Here is a 23,984-nt window from a genome sequence, read left to right as displayed (position 1 = left end):
CCTTTCTGCCAGTCTCCAGTATCTGGTACTCAGCACTCTGGCTCTATACATGGAGGCTCTGGTGAGCTATCACAGCTAATAGCCACTGTTTTTTATTTATGTATTTAGATATTTATATCCTACTTTCCTCTGCAATGGGGACCAAAAGCATCTTACACATTTGTCTCCACTCCTCACAGCAACCACTATGAGACAGGTCCAGGAGGGCAGCCGTTTGAGTCCGGTGGCATCTTTAAGACAAACAAAGTTTTACTCAAGATATTAGCTTCTGTGTGCAAGTGTGCCACTGGACTCAAACTCTGTCCCACTTTAAGACAGGCTGAGACTGAGTGACTGGCCCAAGGACACCCAGCGAGTCTCTGTGGCAGAGTGGGGGATGCAGACCTGGAGCTTCCGGAGCCTAGGCTGACACCCTCGCCTCCACACCACACAGGCGCTCTGTTGCAAGAGTCGCCTGCATTTAGACGGCTGCATCAACAATCAACAGCCCTCCTTTGCAGGGGCAAGGGCTGTACAGACAGGATGCACAAAATCTGAAAGGCAGCAGCCAAGCAGCACAAAAGCCAGACCAGCTGCAAGCAGGGGCTGCAGCGATGACGACCATCACCTCCAAACGCCCTTCCCAGAGCACCGGAGAGAGACACTCGGCAGTTGTCCGGTCCCTCTCCCTTCCCTTCGCACAACTGTTGCCTTCTTTCCAGAATAAAGCCAACAACTGTTACTTAAAACTCTGCTGAGCGTGAAAATGAGAAAGAGAGCTTTGAGAACAGTAGTTTCTGAGTCAGGCCAAAAAACTGTACTAACCCCCAAACTACCATTCCACAGCAGCAGGCACTTGCTCTCTGGAAAACAGCTGTCCCAGCTACCAACAGTTCCGGCACTGCCATCAGGGCCCCCCAAAGAGCCCAGAGACAGGTCAGAAAGAGGGCGAAAAGAGCAGGGAGGGAGAAGGGGGCCAGGAAAGAGAGGACAGAGACAGGGGAAAGCAGGGGTGGTCAAACTTGTTTAACGTAAGAGCCACATAGAATAAATATTGGAGGGAGGGAAGGAAATAGATGAGGAAGGAAGGAGGGAGCAAGAGGTGGAAAGAAGGCAACTTTAACTTTAAATGCATTCTCCAAGCTGCTGGCTGGCTTGGAGAATTGATGTAGACAGAGCAATAACTTCTCCAAGTTAGCCAATGGGGTGGTGGGGGCTTTGAGGGGCACACAATATGTATGAAAGAGCTACATGTGGCTCCTGGGATAAGGGAGGACTTGGCAGAGGAATCTGCAAGTGAGCAAATGAGAGAGAAAGAAAGAGAACAGCTAGATTTGAGTCCAGTAGCACCTTAGAGACCAATAACTTTTTCAGGCTGTGAGATTTGGAGTCAAACCTCCCTTCGTCAGATATGGCTCTCAAAAGCTTCTACCCACAAAATTTGGGTGATCTCTAAGGTGCAACTGAACTCAAATCTAACTCTTCTACTGTAGACCAACACAGCCATCCTCTGACATGACCTTCAAAAAAGAAAAAAGAGAGAGCTAAAGAGGCAGGGACTGTATCACAAAAGAGACAGTGTGACTTTTGAAAAGGAAAGTTCTGACTGCCGGAGAGGGCGCAGTTTCCCCCTCAACATTGAGCGACGCAGAGTTATCATGGTGAAGGAACAGTGTTTCTGGACCCAACTCCTGCATCACACATGTGCAAAAGGCCCTCCTTTTTGGAGAAGCATCTGCATTCTGACTTCATTCCACAGATTTAATTCCTCTCTCAAGGAGAGCAATCAAGAGTTCCAGTGCCCTGGAAAGGTTGCCTGTTCGTGATTCTTTGGCCACCACTGAAACCAGTCGAGGGAGGCAAAAAATAAATAAATAAAGCACAGAAAGGGTTATAGCACAAAGCAGAATGGTGAGAACCATCCCAAAGTGCAGAAGGGTGGATGAAAGACATGAAAAGGGAAAGGAGGAGGAAGGGTCGAGGCATTTAAGTGGCCAAGGAGTCAGAAACTGGAGGGAACGAAGGGACAGAGGTATGAGAAGGGAGAAAAGGGGGGGGGGCAGCCGGTGAGTGAAAGAATGAAAGAAATAAACAGGGAGGAGGGCGAGAAGGCTGTCTATTAAAAACCTCAGTGCATAACACAAAATGTCAGCCTTTATAGCTTCATTCTTGGCACTGCTGGTACAGAGAACCCCACACAGAAATGTCACCGCTTGTCATGTTTAATCACCTGCTATTAGTTAACACCTTCACTGCAAGGAGTCTGCCCCCTCCCCCTCCAGGCTTTTCAACCCCCCCCCATTCCGAACACAAACCCCACCCATTCCCCCTCCTCTCCCCCATCCACCCCAGATGATGATGCTTGGGGGAGGGGAGTAAAGCAGGACACCTGGGCCCCTGCAGCATGAGACCTTGCGCTTCCTGCCTCGGGAGAACAAACTCAGGCACAAGTCACTCGCTTTGACTGGGGGGTGCATCTGGGTGTGATTTAAGCCTGCCATGGTAACTCCCTGTGTGTGTTTTTTTGGGGGGGAGATGCAGCATATCCCCTATGCATCAGATCTCCAAGGTCTGGTGAGACAAACTTATGGGATGAGAAAGCTAAAGATGGAGGCTTTGGGGTGGATGGTAAACTCAGATACAGTGGCACACACACCCCATCCCAGGTGGGGCTGTGGCTCAGTGGCAGAGCATCTGTTTAGCATGCAGAAGGGCCCAGGCTCAAACCCCGGCATCTCCAGATAAAAGAATCAGGCAATGCGGAAGACCTCCACCGCCAGTCTGAGTAGAAAATAGTGATGCTGATGGACCAACGGTCCCTTTCAGAATAAGGCAGCTTTGTGCACCCGAGGAGATAAAAGATACAAAAAGGAAGTGTAACCGTCTACTGCAACATGCGTCTGAAACCCTCCAATCTGTTTGCTTGAACCACAACTGTTGCAGAGAAGCACACCTCCAAAGATATTAGCCTGAGAGTTACACTTCCCAACTCTGGCATCTGAGCTCGTGACTTTGCTTCACCTTCTCTCTCACCTTTGACTCTGATGCCAGACGTTTACATTTAAATTAATGATGTACATGCAACGGGTCCTGATCTTGTCCCACCAACCCCCACCAGAATAAATTATACAGAAAAAGGCAATCTGCAAATTTTCTTTAGTTGCAGCTATACAGCTCACAGAATCTCTCTTTCCTCAGCAGGGATTTCTGACTACTGATTTTTCAAACGCTTGAAGCACATACATCCCTGCCAACCAGCAAGGCAATCTTGCCGCTCAGCCGAGAAATATACGGAAGTAAGACCCACTTGACAGACCACACCGAGGGACAGAGCCTTGACCGCAGGACTCTGCAGGGCCGTGGCTACGTGGGGAATCCTTCAGCGGGGGGCCTAGTCCTTCCCTCCCCTTTTAGGACAACACAGATCTGAGGCAGAGACGCCAACTCTGGCTAGGAAAATTCCTGGAAATTTAGGGATAGTGCCTGGGGAGGGAGTTCAGAATAGATGTGATGCCAAAGATTTCACCTTCCAAAGCAGCCATTTTCTCTAGCCAAACTGATCTCCGCAGTTTGAAGATCAGCTATAATTCCAGGCGATCTCCAGTTACTGCAACCCTAATCCCTGATTCCCTACAAGTGAATGCAGGGAAAACAACCATTCATTTGCATGGGAACTTATGGGGAAGGGCAAGAGAAGGCTGCAGGCCCTGTGGTCCCCCAGAGAAAGAAACAATGGCCCCTGATTGCTTTTGCCACTGCCTGGAGCTCAACAGGTTCCACATAGCTATCAAAGGACATGTCCTTCATAGATCCCGTCTAATGTATTTAGAAAGTCATTTTAGCTACCAGTGATAAATACATCTTGTGCCAGTGAGTTCCATAAGCTCATTAACCATTAGAACAAAGTTTGTGTCCAGTGGCAACTTATGATCAACAAACAAGTGATCCTGGCACTGCTGGTACAGAGAAATGTCACCGCTTGTCATGTATAAGCTTATTCAAGGTATGAACTTGCATGTACAGTATATGAACATGTCTGCAGAAGACAGGTGCATGCATATGAAAGCTTATACCATAAATAAAGCTCTGTGCCACTGGACTCAAACTTTGTTCTGCTGCTTCAGACAACATTGTCGCCCCCCCTCCCCCCCCAAAAAACCCCTCTCTTTATTAAGCGCTGTATGAAGTATGCCCTTTTACCAGACCTGAACCTACCAAAAATCAGCTGTAGCTGGGTAACCCTGAGTGTTGGGGAGGGGGCATTCACTCTCTGCCGTGACCCCCTGAGGATCACAAGACAGGGTTCAAAGCGAGTGAATGAAGAGAGAAGTCTGCCCATCTGGGGCTGCTAAAAATGGTAGTATTTTGCAGGCAGCACTAAGATTGCCGGGTTGGGGGGGGGGGGGAAGCCTCTTAGACAGAAGTCTGTGGCAGCAGTTGAAACAAGTGGCACCTTTGGGAGGAGCAAATCAGAAGGGCTTTCCTGTTATCTTGGGAGCCCCGCCCCTCTCTCTCTTTTTAAAAGTTTCATTTTCCAGGACTCCCATAAACTTTTACTCAGATTATATAAAAACAACTCCCCAGCTGCTGAAAACTCTGGGAACATTTTTGTACCAAATTATACTGAAAGATACAGGAAAAATTAAAATAAAAATCAGCAACAGGTTTTGTTTGAGGAATGCATCTGTCAAACCACACATCTGAGGCTTGACAAATGCCGAAAAGGCCTTGAGTTCACATCCTGTATCTGCAAACTGAGGTGTCCAGATAAATCATGGTACAAAGACTAGGAGAAGAAAATGCAGGTTTGACTGTCCGCTCTTTCTAAAACATCCTTCTTGCCACTGAAAACCAGCAAGTCAAGAAGAAGACTGGCTCAAATACTCACTGAAGCATCCATTTTCTATAAAAGGGGAGATTGTCTGACTATAGAGGAACCCAAAAGTGTCTGTGCTTGTAGCTGCCTGTAGTCTGAAAAAGATGCTGGAAACACCTTGGACAAATGGTCCTCTTAGCCTCCAGTTTCTTGACTGTCACATGGTTCTGTGTGTGGCTCAGCCATACAGCTAAGCAATGAGGATAAATGAGAAACAGCAAGAGAATGGTCCTGATAATTAGGAAAAAGGCTGCCTTACAAATATAATGAAGAGCCCCTTGGTGCAGAGTGGTAAAGCTGCAGTATTGCAGTCCTAAGCTCTGCTCATGACCTGAGTTCAATCCCAGCAGAAGCTGGGTTCAGGTAGTCAGCTCAAGGCTGACTCAGCCTTCCATCCTTCCGACGTCTGTAAAATGAATACCCAGCTTGCTGGGCCTAAGTGTAGATGACTACACTTAGGGAATGGCACTAGAAGGGACTAGAAGGGAATGGCAAATCACCCTGTAAAAAGTATGCCGTGAAAATGTTGTGAAAGCAACATCACCCAAGAATTGGAAACAACTGGTGCTTGCACAGGGGACTACCTTCACCTTTTTTACAAATATAGTATGTAAATAGCAGCTGAAAAGTACTGGTTCACTCTTGTGAATTACCTTTAAATGGATCTTAATTTTAGCAAACAGTTTTTAAAGACATTCAGCAAATCAGAGCACTCAGTGTTACTGTGTTAGTCTCTTCCAGACTTTGTCTTAACATTTCCTGGCCAATTCTTTGAGTACTCCCCACCCCCAGTCCCCGCTGCAAATGTACTCCCCCCCTTTCTGTTTTTTTTAATTAAAAAAACAAGTTTTCCTCTTCCTTCATTTCTGCCCCTCCCTCCCTCTCCCTCTCAAGGTCACGGTGCTCATTTACACGTTGAATATTTACTCATTTCTCTGGCTCCTTTCTTCTGCACTCACCACAAATATGTTTTCTGATAAAGTCAGGTGGAGGGGGAAGAAACTGCTATAAAACCCAAAACAACATTATGACAAAAAAAATATATAAAAATAACAAAAAGCACCTGTAACATACTAGGCCAAGAAGGGGTTTGGGCAAGCAGTAAAATTAACTGGACATGAACAGCGGCAAAGGAAGCAAAGGGCCAAGGAACTGCCGCCAGGCCCACCTCCCCAATTCCTGTGGGATGTTTTCTTCTCTCTGCTGTTTCCCCAGGGAGACACAGCCCGGAGTTTTGGAAGTCAGTTCCGTTTTTTAAGAATAGCATTGTCTTCTTAGAGGATAAAGTCCTGCAGCACCACACATTGACTGTGCCAAGGGCCCCTGGCTTTGAGAGACTTTGGTCCCTGGGCCAGTCCTCTTCTGTCCTTGCCAAAGATATTTAATCCTTCCCTCATTCTCCCCCCCCCCCAAAAAAAAGCAATTAGCAAAGCATCCAAGCATCTTGCCATCTTTTAATTAACATCCTCAAGTCAACCTAGGGAAAATGGGAGTGCAATTCTTCCCATTTTACAGATAGAAAAGAGGTAAGTTGTTATCTGGGCCAAACTCCAGCTGGCACAGAAACACGAAACTCTGAAGTCAAACATTTGGCCCCACCCTCGCTGGGTTCAAAAGTAAAAAAAAAAAACACAACAACAGCTCACTAGGAATAGGGGTTAAGTGAGGTTTCACCCTTCCCAGCCCACTTTCATGAGGGTAGAATTATTGTATTTGTTTCTGACCCACATCTGCACAGGCCACCTGCAGCTGCTGGGAGTGTGAAAGAATTCCATGCCACCGCCTTCAGGTGCAAGATGATTTTTCAGCCCTAGAATAGTGCAGATTTCTAGTGTTAACTCTGAATCCTGTGCATTCTGATATGCACAACAAATACTGGCTAAATCAATACTACCAGATGGAGAGCACCTGACCTCCACCCCTTCTCCTGGGAGCAATAAGGCAAAATTGGCCAATCCCACATCAGAGACATCTCTCCCTCCACCCCCCCCCCCAAAAAAAAGCTTTAATTTTCTCCATGAGAGTGTGTGGCACCTATTTGCTTACCTATGAGCAAACAGAGATTGGCAACTTGGGGACTCCTTTGGGACCGGGGCAAAACTTTCCACCCACCCAAAGGGCTACTCTTTCGGGGGATCAGCAGCTACCTTGCACTGTTTATTTTATTCTATGAAACACATTGCTTCCAACACAATAATTCTCTGCAGAGCTCTCACTACCACTGCAAAGAGCAATTTCAACTCAAACTCCACCTGCAGTAGCTGCCACTCCTCATACCACCAGAGGGGTTTTTCTGGCTTTTAAACAAAAATCAGTAGTTGACATATTACTATACCATTAAGCTATAACACAGTACATCAACTACTGATTTTAAGCTACAGCAATATATCAAACAACCATTAAAAAAAACCTCCTCTATTGGCTCAGGGGTGGTGGAGGAAAATAAGTCACGGGGGCTGAGGTAAGGAAAATGACGCCAATGTAGGTGGGACCTGCCAAAATGGACACCTTCTCATCCACAGGGCATGCAAAACATACTTTGCAATTATTCCAAAAAGACAATATTACAGTATCAAACTAAAATTAGAGCACAGGAAAACCTAGACAGTGGAAGACGAGGGGGCAATGTCAGGGGGAAGCTTAAAAGACCCCCGCCCACATTTGAATGCCAAACTGCAGTAAAACCTCCATGCGGAAGGAAATAGATGAACTCACTTAACGGGAACCCCTGAAAACCCAGCTTGCTCCTATTTGAATAGCTCCACCCACTCTTTTACATATCCTGCCCTCTTTCTCTTGGTCACATTAGAGCATGACATCACCTTGCTTTCGTAAAACTTTTCCTGAGTTTACCCAAAGTTGTCCTCTTAATTCCTCCCTGCTCTCAGCTCCCACCCCACCCAGTTCTGACCCCACTATCTCCCTGGTGTGGGTCCGTCTCGTCTCACTGCACGCCCTCCCCTCCCTGCCGATACGCACATGGCTTTAATGTTTTTATTACCTGTTTGACTCGCTGCCTTATTGCTTCTCCCCTTAATGGGGCCGTAACCGTGGTAACGAGGAATAAACGGCCACCAGAAAATGAGATGATTAAACAGGTCACCCTGGCAAAACAAACTGCTCTTCTCGAGGCAGATGCAGAGCTCATGTCTGGGAGGGGGCACAGAGAACTGGCTGGAGGGGGGAGCAATGACCCTCTCCATCCAAGGCTCAGCCAGATTGTATTTATGGCTGGTTAGACACTTCACGGCCTACTGATGTGTTTTGGCCACAGCACTGTGGCTATGTTCAATGTGGGGATTCTCATTTTGCATGGAACAACCTACAACACAGGCTGGGTTTTTTTGGATATTCCACCACGCCCTTGACCTGTGGAGGCCAACAAATCAACTGGCTTTCTTGAGGATAACAGCTTCCACATCAGGTTTGACTTTATTTAAGCCACAGGTGAGGAAATCGCCACCCTACAGAAGAAGAGGGAGCATATCTAGCATGCTGGACCTTCTTAAGAACATAAGAGAAGCAAAGTTGGATCAGGTCAATAGCCCATCCAGCCCAATACTCTGGTCACACAATGGCCCCCCCAAAAAAAGGTGCCATCAGGAGGTCCAGTAGTGGGGCCAGGACACTAGAAGCCCTCCCACTGTTGCCTCTCCCAAGCACCAAGAAGACAGAGCATCCCTGCTCCAGACATAGGAATATAAGAGAAGCCATGTTGAATCAGACCGATGGCCCATCCAGTCCAACACTCTGTATCTACAGTGGCCAAAAAACCAGGTGCCATCAGGAGGTTCACTAGTGGGACCAGGACACTAGAAGCCCTCCCACTGTTGCCCCCCCAAGCACTTATCAAGTCCTCAGGCTGAGTACTGGCTAGTGGGCCAACTCTCCCAAAAAAAATGGTAGACAGTTTGAGGACCATGTGCCATTAAGAGCAGCAGAGCAGTGGGGGGGAGGAGAGATGAGAGGACATCTGGATGCCACATGTGCTTTAGAGGACTGTAAGCTGAATGCAGCTTAACCTGTTCTGTGCCACCCAAACAGGAAGAGATGGTGTCCAACTCAGAGCCCTCAGAAGTGGCCCTCAGACTGAACAGTCTTCCCACCCATGGTATTGCCCCTCCTCTGAGATGACTAACAATTCAAAGCCAAACAGGAGCAGTGGTGACATAGGCCATCACAAGAAAGGAGGTGGGGGCACATGAAGCTGCCCTATACAGAATGAGATCCTCAGCCTAAGACAGTTGGTATTGTCTACAAGGAGTGGCAGCAGCAGCTCTCCAAAGCCACAAGCTGAGGTCTTTCACCTCACCTACTACCTGATCTTTTAAAACCTGAGATGTTGGGGATTGAGCCTGTGATCTTCTACATGCCAGGCAGATACTCTACCACTGAACTACAGTCCCTTCCCAAGCCGCTGTGCCCAATCAAAAGCAAAGATGATGAGGGGCACATGCTTAAGGAACACGATGGCTATGGATTTTGGTGCAAGACCAGGACAAAAGGATGGGCAAGAAAGAAAGCATATTCTTAATTTATGACATTCACTGACATTGATTTACACAACTTTAAAAGAGAGCTAAATACATTCATGGAAGGCAAGCACAATAACTAAATGGAACTTCCATGTTCAGAGGCAGTATATCTGAGAATATCATTTCCAGAGAATCAAACAGCTTTCAGCTTCATACCCTCCTTGTGGTCTTCTGAGGAACATTTTGCTAATGCTTTGGAAACAGAATACTGGACTAAATGGACCTTTGACCTTATGCAACCTATTTAACGCCTTGGAAACACTGGAGCTTTTAGCCTGGACCACCATAAATCTGGTCTCTGTAAATTCAGGTGGGCAGCCGTGTTGGTCTGAAGCAACAGAACGACGTTTGAGTCCAGTGGCACCTTGGGAACCAACGAAGTTTAATTCTGGGTATAAGCTTTCATAAATGCGCACTTCTTCAGATATCTGAAGTATCTGAAGAAGTGTGTGCACACAAAAGCTTATACCAAGAATTAAACTTTGTTGGTCTTCAAGGTGCCCCTGGATTCAAACTTTGTTCTGCTGCTCCCTATAAGAAAGTCCTTAAGTCATCTGAAGTCCATTTCCTAACACTGGTGCTCCCTTTGGATTCAGTGGGCATCACAGGGACTTCTGGGGGCGACTTAGGTAGATTGGGGAATGGTGTTCTAAAAACCACTTTGAATCTCAACTGTGGAAGGAGACAGGAGATATATATATATATATATAAATAAATAAATGCGTGGACATGGTCTGGAAGGGAGAAACCATTTTAATATTCTAGGTAGGTCACCAAAGGGACTGAGACGTGGGGCCTTGTTTCTTGTGTCATTTTCTCTCCATCCAAAATCCGGAAAGCAAAGAGGCCAAAACCAGTTCGGAGCACCCTTTGTCAGTCGCCCTCTTCTGCGACTTGGCCGGTGCATCTTACAGCACAAAATGTTCTTGCAAAACAAAGCAAAATAAACGAAGAAAAAAGCAAACAGGTGACGTCACAAACGGTTGTCGTCCTCCAAAGAGGCCCTGAGTGTTTGCCAAGATCCATATCCTGATCGTACCTGTCTCAAGACTGAAGACTGCCAGCTTTTTTGGGGGGGAGGGGTATTAGAATCTCAAAAGGGCACGAGGAGGGAAACAGTCAGGTGAAGCAGCCGGCACCACCAGCCCTGAAGTTTGTAGAAGGTCAACATGACCCAATGACTAGCAATCTGGACCTGATCTGGTCAGCCATGTTCCACATGGGCTGATTCACAAACATATTGCTTGGGTTTTAACCCAGTTGAATGTGAGAGGAGAGACAGAGGTGAGAAAGGCCAGCCCATGGCGTGGAGTCTGCAGAGGTTCATTCCTACATGCAAAAGGTAATGCTGGAGTCAGAAAACATTAAAACAGTTCCTATTTTTATGTTAAAGCATCTAATGCTAGGGATGGCAACAGTGCTGAGTCACCTTCTTACCCACAAGCTTGTGTGAATCAGGCCTCATTGTAGGCCCCCAGACAAGTTGGTGGATGGGGAATCTAGGCATTAATTCACGGCAGTGGTCTCGCTTGTGAGGAGACTGCATTTCCTCAACATTCAAGTCACAGTATTTGTCATTTCCCTTTCCCACCACCAGATAGCACATAACTTGCAACAAGTGTGCAGAACGTAGCCAAGCAAGCATCACAGAGCCCTACTGGACAGTGCCTGTAACGTCACCCATAACAGGCCACACCACCACACCCCTGTTCTTGTCAGTTTTCTGATGCTTTGTCTCATTAAAACCTTTAAGTAATTGCTGACCATTCCCATACTAAAATTCTCAAGCACAGAAAAGATTTCTAATGCGTGCCCAAAAAAACGCTACCTTGTAGGTCTACAGGAATGGCAGAAACATGTAAGGAAAGTATAATGTCAGTCTAAAGACAAAGCCCCTTAAAAAAAACATGCACACACACACACACACAAGAGAACTTCAGCATTTAACATGATTGCTCAGAACTGATGCCTCAGATTTCCCATATTGTCGACTTGGCATTAGAGACACACCCAGAAGAATAATACAAAGAAAGCAAACTTTTTGCAAAGTTAGTAAGAGTGTGTGAATGTTTGCTATAGTGGAGGCAAAACCAAATACAAACAACTCCACTTCCATGGCCCCAGTCTGCTCCCTCCTACCCTCACCACTGAAAACAGAACAAGCCCAGTATGGTGGGATCCCTGTCAATGGGATAGGGACCCTTCTCCTACTTCCCCTTCTAAAAGAAGCACCTTGCCCAGAGAATAAAATCTGATGGACTGGAGGGGCCCGGGATGGTATTCAGCAGAATCCTCTGCCTCTAGTGAGTTCTCAGACATTCAACGTAGGCCCCGCCCACATTGGGATGGGGCTTAGAACCCACAAGCAGCAGGTGGGAAATTGCAAAGGATACCGTAGAAGCATTTCTGCTTCTTTCACACATGAAGGAACAGGGCTCCTGGGGGTTTCAGGTTTGGAGATAATGAGTGTGCATGTGCATATTGTGAGACACACTATCTACAATGCCAAGCTACTCAGAGAGGAGACAGGGTGCATTCCACCATCTAGCAAGTGGGATTTTTTTTCTTTAGATTGTTTCACGGAAAAGTCTTCACATTGCTCTCGATGCTTGGAAGAAGAGCACGCTCATCCATGTGAATCATCACTTCACACCCACAAAGAAAAAGCAGTAGCAGCAAGAACAGGTGGCCTAGCCCCACCCTGTGGAAAGGAGCCCCACGGGGGAGCTGAGCCTGGAATGGCCTGCCATCCAATTTCATTCCCCGCACTCGGAGCTCCCAAAGCTTTCTTCTTTCCGCCCTCACTCTCACTCGAGCCTGCAAGGGCTGCTCAGCTTTTATCCCGACGAGCATGAAACTGCCGCAGGTTTGGAAACCCAAACCGCTTCCCAGCCTGGGGAATGCTTTCCCTTTCTCTCCAGTTCTCAACAGCTGACACTGTTCAGTTTGGCAAACAAAGCTAGGGAGCCAGGGCACCCCCACCAGAAGGATTCCTAAACTCTGCTGGAACCAGAGGATGCTCTGAAACCACCAGACTTGCCAACCGAAGAACTTCCAAACTGAGCACTGCAAGCACAAGAGTGAATCCCCTGCGTTAACATCACTATCTGTCTTATGCATTATTAATATTAGTCATCCTGGGTATCATTTCCACTTTGGTGTGCAAAGGACTGCAACAGCCTTGGCTCTATCCTTATTTGAGAAGGCCTGAAGAACTGGAAGTCCCTCTCCACTTTTCTCCTCTTTTTTCTCGATCGGCTCCTACACTAACATTCCAACTGGCTGGGAGCTCTGCTCCTTGACTTAAGCAGGTAGTCCCCTGTGCAAGCACCAGTCGTTTACAACTCTGGGGTGACGTCACATCATGATGTTTTCATGGCAGACTTTTTTACGGAGTAGTTTGCCATTGCCTTCCCCAGTCAGCTACACTTTCCCCCCAGCAAGCTGGATACTAATTTGACTGACCTCAGAAGGATGGAAGACTGAGTCAATCTTGAGCCGGCTACCTGAACCAGCTTCTGCAGGGATCAAACTCAGGTTCATATGAACATATGAAGCTGCCTTATACTGAATCAGACCTTTGGTCCATCAAAGTCAGTATTGTCTTCTCAGACTGGCAGCAGCTCTCCAGGGTCTCAAGCTGAGGTTTTTCACACTTATTTGCCTGGACCCTTTTTTGGAGATGCCAAGGATTGAACCTGGGACCTTCTGCTTCCCAAGCAGATGCTCTACCACTGAGCCACCGTCCCTCCCCTTGTGAGGTTGTGAGCAAAGAGCTTGGACTGCAGTACCATTCTGTGCCATGGGGCTCCTTGACTTAGCTGAATGAAAGAGAAGAGATGGGGGCATTACTGTCCTGAATTGAATTGAAATATTCTGACGGAAGACTGTAAGATAGCACACAGACTGATTGATGTATTGATATATTAGTTGTTTTAATTATGTAAATTATTATTGTATTTTAATTCTTGAATTTTATTGTTAGAATTTTTATGTTGTGAGCCGCCCTGAGCCCGCTTTGGTGGGGTAGGGCGGGATATAAATCAAATAAAATGAAATGAATGTTATGAACATCTGAAACTTCCTTAATCAAGTGAGACCAGTGACCTATCTATTTAACTCAGCACTGCCTATTCTTACCCACAGTGGCAGAAGAAGCTGTTGTCCATTACCTGCTACCTGAGTTCCTTTTAGTGGAAATGCCAGGGACTGAATGTGGGATCTTCTGCATACAACTAAGCCATGGGGCCTCCCCAGAATGTACATCACTGAGGCTCACAGTATGGTCTGTGCTGACTGCCAGCAACTCTCCCAGGCTCCCATGAAGAGAAAGGCCTTTCCCAACATCTGCTACCTGAGATCCTTTAGATGTCAGGGACTGAACCTGGAAGCTTCCAAATGCAGAGCAAATACTCTGCCACTGATCTGCAGTCTCTCCCTAAGGTTGTGGACCTGCTGCCAACAAGTCCTGGCTTCTTCCTCATCCCAGGCCCAACTAGCTTTCCCTGCTCAGGTATGAACACTTGGTTGGCATTAGGAAAGTAACCCTCAGTTTCCAGACTATCAAGTGGGATCAGAACGTGGCCTACCTTATAAGGATGATCTCTGAACTGATCCTGTGAATTCCCTGCATTGTGGGCTAGATGACTCTGGGGGATCCCTTCCAACTCTATGATTCTATGATGAATGGCACAGGGACTGCTGAGACATCTGTAGAATGCAACCAAACAACAACAACATCCAGGGCCGGGTATATTCCACTATTCGCAACTGGGCCACCCAAGTGTGGAAAATGTAAAAGCACAGAACATGCAGCAATTGACCCCTGAATTCAACTTAACAGGCTGTGGATTCAACTAGCAATTTCCACTGATTTCCCCCTTCCCAGTGCAGACTCTTCTCATGTCATTCCTCAAGGTACCCTATCCCTCTAAGAACAGCATTTCTTGGAGATCAGTGAGCTGTGGTTATTTGGGGGAGACAGGGAAGTTCCATTCCGCCACTGGAAAATTGCTTTGGCTCTTACCCAGTGTTTAAGCAGAACTTCGTGAAGGTCCACAAAACCACCTCCAACTTTTGCTAGCAAGGACCTGGAACCTCACAATCCCATTCTGCAGAAAACTATGCAGAGCTAACAGCAAAGTATCCCTTTCCCCTCATGTTTTGAAGAGCCTCAGGACCTGGCTGCAAATATTCCATTGTGCCATGTCAACACAGAATCTGGGCACAGAATGACCAGTAACTCCAGGCGCTGAACCTCAGCACTTTCTGGCAACCCGACAGCACAAATATGGGCCCTGAGGGAGGATGACTGAGGTGGCCCCTCTGCCCCTCTTGTGGTCCTAATCTTGCGAAGTCTCCATGGGATGGTGATGCAAACACAACAGCTAATAAGTTTTCCCCTCCTTTGCTGTCCAAGTGTCACATTCCTCAGGGAGGGGTCTTGGTCTGAGTGAACCTTCCATCCTAAAAATTAATGTTACCTGTCTTTGAAAGGTCCTTCCCCCCCACATTAGCTTTCTCCAGGGAAATCAGTCTAAAAGGGGGCAATAGAACAATGTCCCCTCTTTCTTTCTCTCCTTCTCCCTCTCTTTCTCTCTCTCTTTTTTTATTAGCATTTGTGGAATTTATTCCCAAACTCTCCTAATCTTTCGTACACAACCATTTGATTTGCATAACCCAGCCCCCTCTCATAAAAACTGGCTGCTAGTTTAATTAAAAAATGTAAATTTGCTGTCATCTCGGGGCCTGGTGAATTAGGACGACATCGGCATTTTTTATTGCTGAAGACGTCCAAATTGATCCGGTCCACGGTGAACCAGAGGGTGCATGCGTGTATGCGCACGCACATGTGTGGCTGAATAGGACTGTGGCCTGTGGGTTCTTACTAAGTAAAACCACATTTGCAATTCCCTCTTTTCCTGGTCCCCAAATTGGCAGCCAGAGTGCAGATGGTCCCTGTGACCACATATGGATTGTGTGTGAGTGTCCGTTTTAATGATGCCACCCTTGGGAGCTGCCAACTTGTCTGGTGCCTCAAGATGACAACACTTCCCTTCCTCTTCACTTATGTTTCCTTCCAAAGAAAGACGGGGCCAGCGTGATTCAAACTTGGGTTCCCAGAACAAGGTGGTCTCATTCTGTTAAGAGAGAGATGGAAGCAATGGAGCGTTGCCAACTGCGTGGAGACCAGGAATAAAAAAGAAGGGAAAACTCCACTCCTTTCCTCATTTTCCCCTCTCTTCCCAGTGGAAGAGATTTTCTGACCTAAAGCAGGACTTTCCTGGGAAACAGGGCCTGCTCCTGGGTTCAGATGTCTTCTGAACATTCACAATCTGCCTTTCATGTTTAAGGGAGAAGCAGTGTTGATTGATCCATGTTCCCACTGGATGAGGAGGAAACGCCACATCATTTGTGCCACAGATTACAGATGTGGCACTGGTAGACAGCTAGTTAAAAGCATGCGGGTGGGCAAAAGGGGGATTCTTCCTGTTTTGTAAAAGCCCTCTACATTCTCAGTAGGAAGAAACCAGCCAAGAAGCACCCAGAAAAAGATTTTAGCTAATATCAGGGCTTTCTAGGCCTTCTGTGCCTAGGGGCCATGCGCTCCAACATAATCTCTTCAGGTTGCTAGTTCCAGCGTAGTCAGAAGGCTATTCTATTTGTGACTAGGAGGCACAGGATACATCAATGCTGCTGACCCAGTCAAGGCCTGGAAAGGAAACCTATGTCGTGTTGGATTAGAGACCCCAGTTCAAATCTTTGCTTGCCAGCGGGCAACCTTGGACTGGTCATTCTTTCACAGCCTAAACTACCTCACAGACTTGTTGTGAGGATAAAATGGAGGAGGCAGAGAACTATGTAGGTTGCCTGAAGCTCCTCAGAGGATGGGTGGGATTAAAATGTAATAATGAGTACATAAATAAAGGCACTTTGAGTTCCACGCTGGAGGACAAGTAGACTAGGCATTTTAGGCCAGCACTCTCTTCCACCTAACACCTGTGGGCCAAGTTCAAAAGAGACAGGCTATGAGGAGGGTTATTCTGGGCAACACCAGAATTTGAATGTTTCAGAAGGATAGACATATTGTTCTACAGTGGAAGAGCAAGATTCAAGCCCAGCAGGAGCTTAGAAACCAACAAGAAGGGAGCTTTGGCTCTGGAAAGCTTACACACCACCCCCACCCCCCAATCATGTTGGTCTCTAAGGTACAACTGAGGACTCGAACTGAGACAGGAATGCCTCTCTGCTTCTGGTTTGCTAAAAGGCTTCTTCTGGAGGAAAGCTTTTTGGCTGGACTTAAATATGCTGTGGGTGGAATAAGGCAAGAGGGCAAATGTTGTAGAAGGGTGCTTGAATTTAAGAGAGATGCACATATCCAAAATGGAATCCCTAAGCCCTGAGTTTCCCCCATAGAAATGGATAAGACAGAGGAAGAACAGCAAAATCACTTTGGGAAAACTTTCTTTTCTTAAAGAGAAGGGATCTGAATAAAAGTTATAAAAGCTTTTAACAGATGCTGCCCTGTAGATTTAGTGCTTAAAGGACATCTTCAAATTTCCCATTTTTAATCCTGTGCAAAGGAACTTTAAAAACAAAACAGCAAAACAATATGAAACTGAGATCTTTGATTTTCTACTTAAAAAAATTACTAGCCCATAAACATTTTAATAACTTACCTGTTCTCTCAACCTTTACTTGTGTTCTAAATGAAACAAAACATTTACTCATATAAAGTGTCCCTGCCTGTTCACCTGACTTCCTGTGGACAAGTGACTCTCTATTCTCAGCTGCTGAGCCGTGGTGGGCTTTATACCTAGGCCTGTTTGCAGTGTGATGTTTGAACGTGCGAAGATGACATCTCCTGAATGAGACCACTGCTCCATCTAGACCTGGACTGTCTCCGCTGACTGGCAGCAGTTTCCCAAAGTATTGTGAACCTGCTACTCAGGACCCTTTAACTGGAAACACCAGGGACTGAACGGGGAGGGACGGTGGCTCAGTGGTAGAGCATCTGCTTGGGAAGCAGAAGGTCTCAGGTTCAATCCCCGGCATCTCCAAAAAAGGGTCCAGGCAAATAGGTGTGAAAAACCTCAGCTGGAGACCCTGGAGAGCCGCTGCCAGTCTGAGTAGACAATACTGACTTTGATGGACCAAGGGTCTGATTCAGTATAAGGCAGCTTCATATGTTCATATGAACCATAAAAAAAAAAATGGGAAGCATGCAGGCCCCATGGCTGAGCTAATCATCCTTCTGCCAAGTGATAATCCCCAAGGGACCAAACATTACCAAGAGAAAGGCCTTCAGTTGTACTATGAAAGCAAAAAGACAGTTTCCTATGGAAAAGCCACCAAGAAAGAAAAAGTGGAGGCGTGCCAGTCCAACACTGACAAGGTGACCCAAATCCTGCCTTAGCAAAAGATGGTTTCTGAGCCCTCCAGAAGTTTAAGTACATGTGTTTATTTAATTTGCATAATTTATTCTTGCTTCCCCTCATCCTGGCATGAGGCAATGAATTAAGGCCCTGAAGTGCCACCCCCAACTGACAGAAATTCTACACACCATACTTCAGGTTTTGCCCACAGACTTCCATGCCTATCATGACAGCCACAAGAACGAGAAACTCATCTGTCCTGTTAAAGGCGATTAAGAATGTATCCAGAACAGAGTGAATCACAGGGATGAAGTCTACACCACCAGGATGGTAGAAATGTTGTTTACCGAGTATTTCATTCCTGGAAGGGATGGGATGGGGTGGACTCTGTGTGGCCTCTGTTTGTTTACATGATTTACTAGAAATGGCCCACTCAACCCATTTCTACAGCGCTTGTATCAGCTACAAAGAAGGAGACTGCCTCTGCTCTTGAAAGCAGAGAAGCCAGGACAAGCCTTCCCTGCTACTCAATAAGATCCTTCTAGTGAAGGCAAGGCAAAGACCATTTGTTGAAAGTGCGCCAACACTACAGAAGGGAGATGCCTGAATTGCTTCAACAGAAGTGTAGATGTTTCTTGACTGCTGTGATGATTCCTGCAAAAGGATGCCAACGAATCCCACTTTAAGTGATCTTGACTACCTGTGAACCCTAAATGCAACCAGGCAAATGTTTCTGCCTTTCCTTCTCTTACCTGGCACTTTTTCAGATATGGCTCAAAGGATATTGAGAGAACTTGTGTCACAATGACTCAAGGAGATCGGCAGGTCCTGACGAGAGATAAGCGTTCCAATGGAGCGAGGCCATTGGCCCCAGAACACAACGGACGGGTTCACCCACATGGAGACTGTAATGCTGACTTAAACACAATTCCCAGATGCTCATTTCCATGACTTAGCCAATATCCCCGGCTTCCCTACATGAGCAGAGATGATCCAAGTTGCTGCACATGCACAGAGGAGGTGCTCACGTGCACTGTGGCTCCGCTGGGGGAAGGGCAAGCAAACTTCCGGCCTTTCCTAGGTGGATATTAAATGCCAAAGAACGACTGCAGAGGCAGTGGGACAGCAAAGAAATCTCACTGATCCCATTCCCCAAGGGAGAGTTTACTGGAGAGAACAGTATAGCTCCCACCAGCAGAGGGAGCTGCTTTCCCAAAATGGGGCTTTAGTGAAGAGACTCTGGAAATGAACCCATTGGGGCTGGAAAACATGGTTCACACCTTGTTTTGAACCTGAATAATTAAGCTTTTCCAATAGTACTTTAGAGAGGAAAACCCTTTTCTCCCTTTAAATTAAAATTCCCAACCTCCTAGAGGAAAACAAAACACAGCCACATCCTTAACAAACACATGTCAAGCCTACACATTTAAAGCCCTTGACCTAATAAAGAACAAAAACACACCCAAGACTGGATCATTCCAGACCAGCATTTCAGAACAAAGCACATTAAACCCTTCCTGCTGCTTTTAATTCCTAGCAAAATAAACCAATAATTTTTTTAACCCTAAATAATAAAAAAAAAACACAACACAAAACTTTCATTCTTTTTTAGACCAAAATAACAGGTGCAAAGTTGAGGCCAGTCAATCATCAACCATTTTATTACAGCCACAGAAAGGGTTTCAAACATGCCAGATCCTAGTAGGGGCCAAGCTGCCCCACAGATAACAACGGTGATTCATTTGTGAATGTGAAATGTTCACTGTGATGAGACCCCTAGTAAGCTCATTCCATGCAGGCACAATTCAGCTCCCATTTTCCTCCCACATGCATTTCAAAGGGGGCCAAACTCTCCCCCCCCCCCCCCAGCATATGTCAAAGCTGAACAGGGAACCAGGAAGTGGCAGCTGTTCTGGATTAATTAACACAGTGTGAAAAGGTGAAATTTTGTGTTTATGGAGACACAAATCCAGTCTCAGGGGTATATGTGTTGGAGGGGGTTCCTCTTTACCTGCCAATTCTAAAATTCCAGGAAAGGGCAATGAAATGCAAGTCTTGGCACCCCTTCAGCTTACAAATGCTCCATAACAAACCCAAATGAAAGCCCTCATAAGTCTTAGGTGGACTCTAAGTAACTACTCCAGGATCCCTGGTTGTGCACAGGCCTCTACTGCCCTGCCTGAAGTAGTCTGACGGCAGGCTAAAGCGTCCCCTCCCCAGACCAGACTTCTAGGCCTGGGCCGTGGGAATCTCAGCTAGGAACAGGCCTCTCTCCCTCCTCCAAGCTCTCCTGTGACCTCTGATGCCCCCCCCCCCACTTTGCCCCATAAACAAAAGCAAAGTGGAGAGGTGGAGCCAGAATGAGACCCCCCCCCCTGCAATGGATCTCACAAGGAAAGGAGGAAAACAATCCCCTCCCAGATCCAGCCAAGGTGCGAGAAAAGACTCATTAAATGTAATGAGCAGCCTCCTCATCCGTCACCGGCTTGTCCCAAATAAATTAAAATTCCTTTTCATTTAGACAGTGTGCTGGGAACCTGACAAGCAACCTTTACGGACAGGATGGTGGAAGCTTACAGAAAGAAGGGGGGGAAATAATTAAACGGGGGGGGGAGATAATATTTGTAGAAAGAAAACAAACACCTCACAGCAAAAAATGAAAGATAAATGCACAAGCATTTAAAATCCCCGTAAACTTCCTCCTTTTTTGTATGCTGTCACTCCCTCCCCCCCTTTCCTGGGGCCTCCCCACAATGCCCGGCTCTCATTAACAACAATGCAAACAGATCCCAGATCTGAGATCAACAGTATGTGCCTCTTCAAAGGGATCTCCCCCTCCGCTCTCTTCCTTTCTTCATGAAAACATGAAGCTGGGGGGTGCAGGGGAACGCGAGCAAAGGAAACGACTTCCGCAGAAGCTCCAAAAGAAAAAGTGAAACCGGATTCCGGCTGTCACCTAGTGCGGCACCTGCCCCCCTCCCCAGCCGGCCATCCCCGCTCCCATCCGCAGGGCCACCAGTGTGCAACATTTCTGAGCATCTCTCTCGTTTAAAAAAGTCCAGCGGGAAGTTAACACGAAGCAGAGGCGATCGCAACTCTCCCCACCCCTCTTTTACTTATCAAAGTGACAAGTCATTCATCACTTATGTCAAACTAATTCCCCCAACCCAATACACACACTTTCAAACTTCCTTCTCACGCGACAGCATTGCAGCAACAACATTTTTAGAAGTTTTTCTGAAAAAAAGAACGTGTGGAATTTTTTTTTTTTTTTTTAAGATCCAGACCTCTCTTTTTAACTGAAAGGGGGGGGGGGGGGCAAACAAACAAACCTTGAAGTCTGAGTGAAACACGAAGCTGATCAGCTGCGCCTGCTGGTTTTATTAAACTAAAAGAGAAACTATTTATAGACAAGGCAGCCTAGTCGGACAGACCGGGGGACGGACTGGCCAGGCGGCCGGAGAGGAGAGGCGCTCGCAGGAAAGGGGGAAAAGAAAGAGGGGAGGAAGCAAAAGAGAGAAGAAGGAAAACCAGGACGGTGAATGGGGGGGGGGGGGAGGCATTTCTTTCCCCCTCTTTTTGGTCGCAAAGTAGAAAAAACCGGAAAGAAAGAAAACAGGCGGCGGCGGCGGCGGCAACCACCCCGCCAGGCAACCGGGGAAAAGCACGCTGGCGCGGGACTTACCATAGTCGGAGAGACGAAAGCCGAATTCACTTAAATAGTCAACTTTCATACTACTTAATTAATACCTAATGGCCCCTGCTTGCTCCCCGACTGGCAAGTTGCGTTCAGAGGCCGGCTGCTGGCATTGCTCCTGGCGGACCTGCCTGGGAAGGAAGGAAGGGAAGGGAAGGGAATCGCCGGCCGGGGCACCCGGGAGTTCAGCGGCGCGCAGGCGGGCGGGCAGGGGGAGCGGCCGGCTGTCAAAAGTGAAGGTGATTGGCAGGCGGGCCGGCCCCGCCCCCTGGCTGCAGGGCAGGTGCGAGAGCCCCGCCGCCGCCGCCGCGCCTGGCTCCGTCCCCTCGCCGGCAGGGAGGGAAGCAGGCAAGCCCGGCAGGAGGGAGCGGGGAGGGCCCGGCCCGGCGGGCGGCTCGCAGCCAGCCAGGCACGCGGCTCTCGCGACGGGGGAGGGAGCACGCACCCGCCACTCGCCGCTGCCCCGAAGCTTTGGATCTCGCGCAGCCGGCGCACGAATCCCCCCGCCCCCCCGCCACACCAGAAAAGGCAGCCGGCGACACTGGAGCCGGACTTAGCAACGTTGGGGGCCCGGTGGGAGCTTCCAGGACTAGTCGCTGCCCACTTCTTCAGATACAGCTGGAATTCACTCTCCCCAGGCCAGGCTGCTGCTTGTCTTTCCGATGCTCCTGAACTGTTGCTCCTGGCTCCTGCTACAGATAGACACACAGGGGTGGGTAACCCAGCTTGCTGTAGTGGTGAAGTGTGCAGACTCCTATCTGGGAGATTCCCCCACTCCTCCACTTGCAGCTGCTGGAGTGGCCTCGGGTCAGCCACAGCTCTAGCAGGAGTTGTCCTTGAAAGGGCAGCTTCTGGGAGAGCTCTCTCAGCACCACCCACCTCACAGGATGTCTGTTGTGGGGGAAGAAAGTAAAGGAGATTGTAAGCCTCTCTTTTAGAGAGAAGGGTGGGGTATAAATCTGCAGACTTCTTCAGTTGGATCTCTGTGGAAGTCACTGGTGGCCTCTTAAAGGAAAGGTCCCCTGTGCAAGCAGCAGTCGTTTCCAACTCTGGGGTGATGTTGCTTTCACAACATTTTCACGGCAGACTTTTTATGGGGTGGTTTGCCATTGCCTTCCCCAGTCATCTACGCTTTGCCCTCAGCAAGCAGGGTACTCATTTTACCGACCTCAGAAGGATGGGTCTCTTAAAGGCCCGCCACAAACTCTAATTTCCAATTTACAGCCAAGGCCAGTAGACGCACCCCATTGCTCAGCCCCCACCCCCCACCAGCAGAAAAGCCAAGTTGTTCTTTGCTCCTCCTAGAGAAGATCCCATTCTCCCAGCTCTCAAAGGTTAAGAGCTGGGGAAGAAGGAAAGGGGGCGAGGTGATACTTTCCCCTTCCCACACAGGGACTGTTGGGACTGCCGAGGGGCAAGCACTTGAGCAAAGTTCTGTGCAGCTTGGTCGAGGAGTCCTTGTTTGTTTCTCATTCTGGCACCCACAAAGTTGCCCATAATCGCTCCAGTCAGTGCATGCTGGTTGTGAACTCGCAGCCCCCTTCACGCACGACACGTCTGCAGACTACTCCACCATGCACTGGCAGCGCAAGAGCAAAGTACTAGAAAGCAACAAGGCTCACTCTGACCCCACCAATATTTCACCTTTTCTTTCACGGACCAAAGTTTGTCCACGATATCAGCTGTACAAATGAGCTTGCACAGGTTCCTGGCCCACTGCAGTAGACTTGCCCGTCTGCACCTAGTTGTGACCTCAACAAAAAACAAAGCCACTGCACTGCTTCCCTGGCTGACAGCCTGAAGGGTGACCCTCACTTGCCCCAGGCAACCAGCTACTGAGCTATCTGGAAAACAGGTGAGGCGCATGTTGACTTTCTGTACAACAAGGCTTCTAGAACTGCATTATCATGACTCTCTGCCCCCCTTCACCAACATAACCAAAACTTTAATTTCATTCAGTTGATTTTTCATTCCAATTGAACTTTTCTCTAAGTCCTCATCTACTCCCCCCCCCCCAGCCATCCCCACTTTGCATCCATATAAAGCTCTGCTCCTTCCTCCGGCTGCTTATAAGCCAACTGTGGTGCAACAGTTCTAGATCTTTTGCCTTCTGCTATCTTGTATTCCTGACATCTCCAGTTCTTATAGCTGCTGGGTTTATTTCAAAGAACTATCTCCATCATGACAGGAGGCGTCTCAGTTGTCACTACAGACCTGGCATTATCCTCCTGCACTGTAGCTTCTCATTCTGAAAGGTGGAATTCACTTATTTAAGACAGTGGTTTCTATACTGGGGCTATGGGATGGGTACAGCATCTGTTTGGCATGCAGAAGGCCCCAGATCCCATCCTGAGCATCTCCAATTAGAAGGATCAAGTAGGAGGTAACACAAAAGTCTTCTGCTTGAGACCCTGGAGATTGCTGCCAGTCAGAGTAGACAAGACTGAGTTAGAAATGCCAAAGGCCTGACTGGGTGCAAGGCAGACATTCCTGTCTACACACGGAGATGTCTTCTACTGAAT

At 47.6% G+C, this 23,984-nt stretch overlaps 1 protein-coding gene across 7 annotated transcripts in view; it reads right to left on the bottom strand.

Moving 5' to 3' along the window:
* The window catches only part of CASZ1 (castor zinc finger 1), a 141,381-nt gene that overhangs the window by 91,325 nt on the left and 26,072 nt on the right, over positions 1–23,984 (bottom strand). For 4 of the 7 annotated variants that reach the window (XM_060258921.1, XM_060258925.1, XM_060258928.1 and 1 more), the window contains exon 1: positions 21,451–21,570. The exons of 2 other annotated variants lie outside the window; for them this stretch is intronic. In XM_060258921.1, the coding sequence (XP_060114904.1) occupies positions 21,451–21,499 (49 nt within the window). In that variant the 5' untranslated portion in view covers positions 21,500–21,570. Of the gene's footprint in view, positions 1–21,450; positions 21,571–23,984 lie in introns of those variants that run through there. One more of the 7 variants, XM_060258927.1, reaches the window with a different exon arrangement.

The sequence above is a fragment of the Heteronotia binoei genome, chromosome 18, assembly GCF_032191835.1.
Source record: "Heteronotia binoei isolate CCM8104 ecotype False Entrance Well chromosome 18, APGP_CSIRO_Hbin_v1, whole genome shotgun sequence".
Lineage (NCBI taxonomy): Eukaryota > Metazoa > Chordata > Lepidosauria > Squamata > Gekkonidae > Heteronotia > Heteronotia binoei.
Note: the sequence above shows the minus strand (reverse complement) of the source record. Positions and strands in the feature narration are given on the sequence as shown.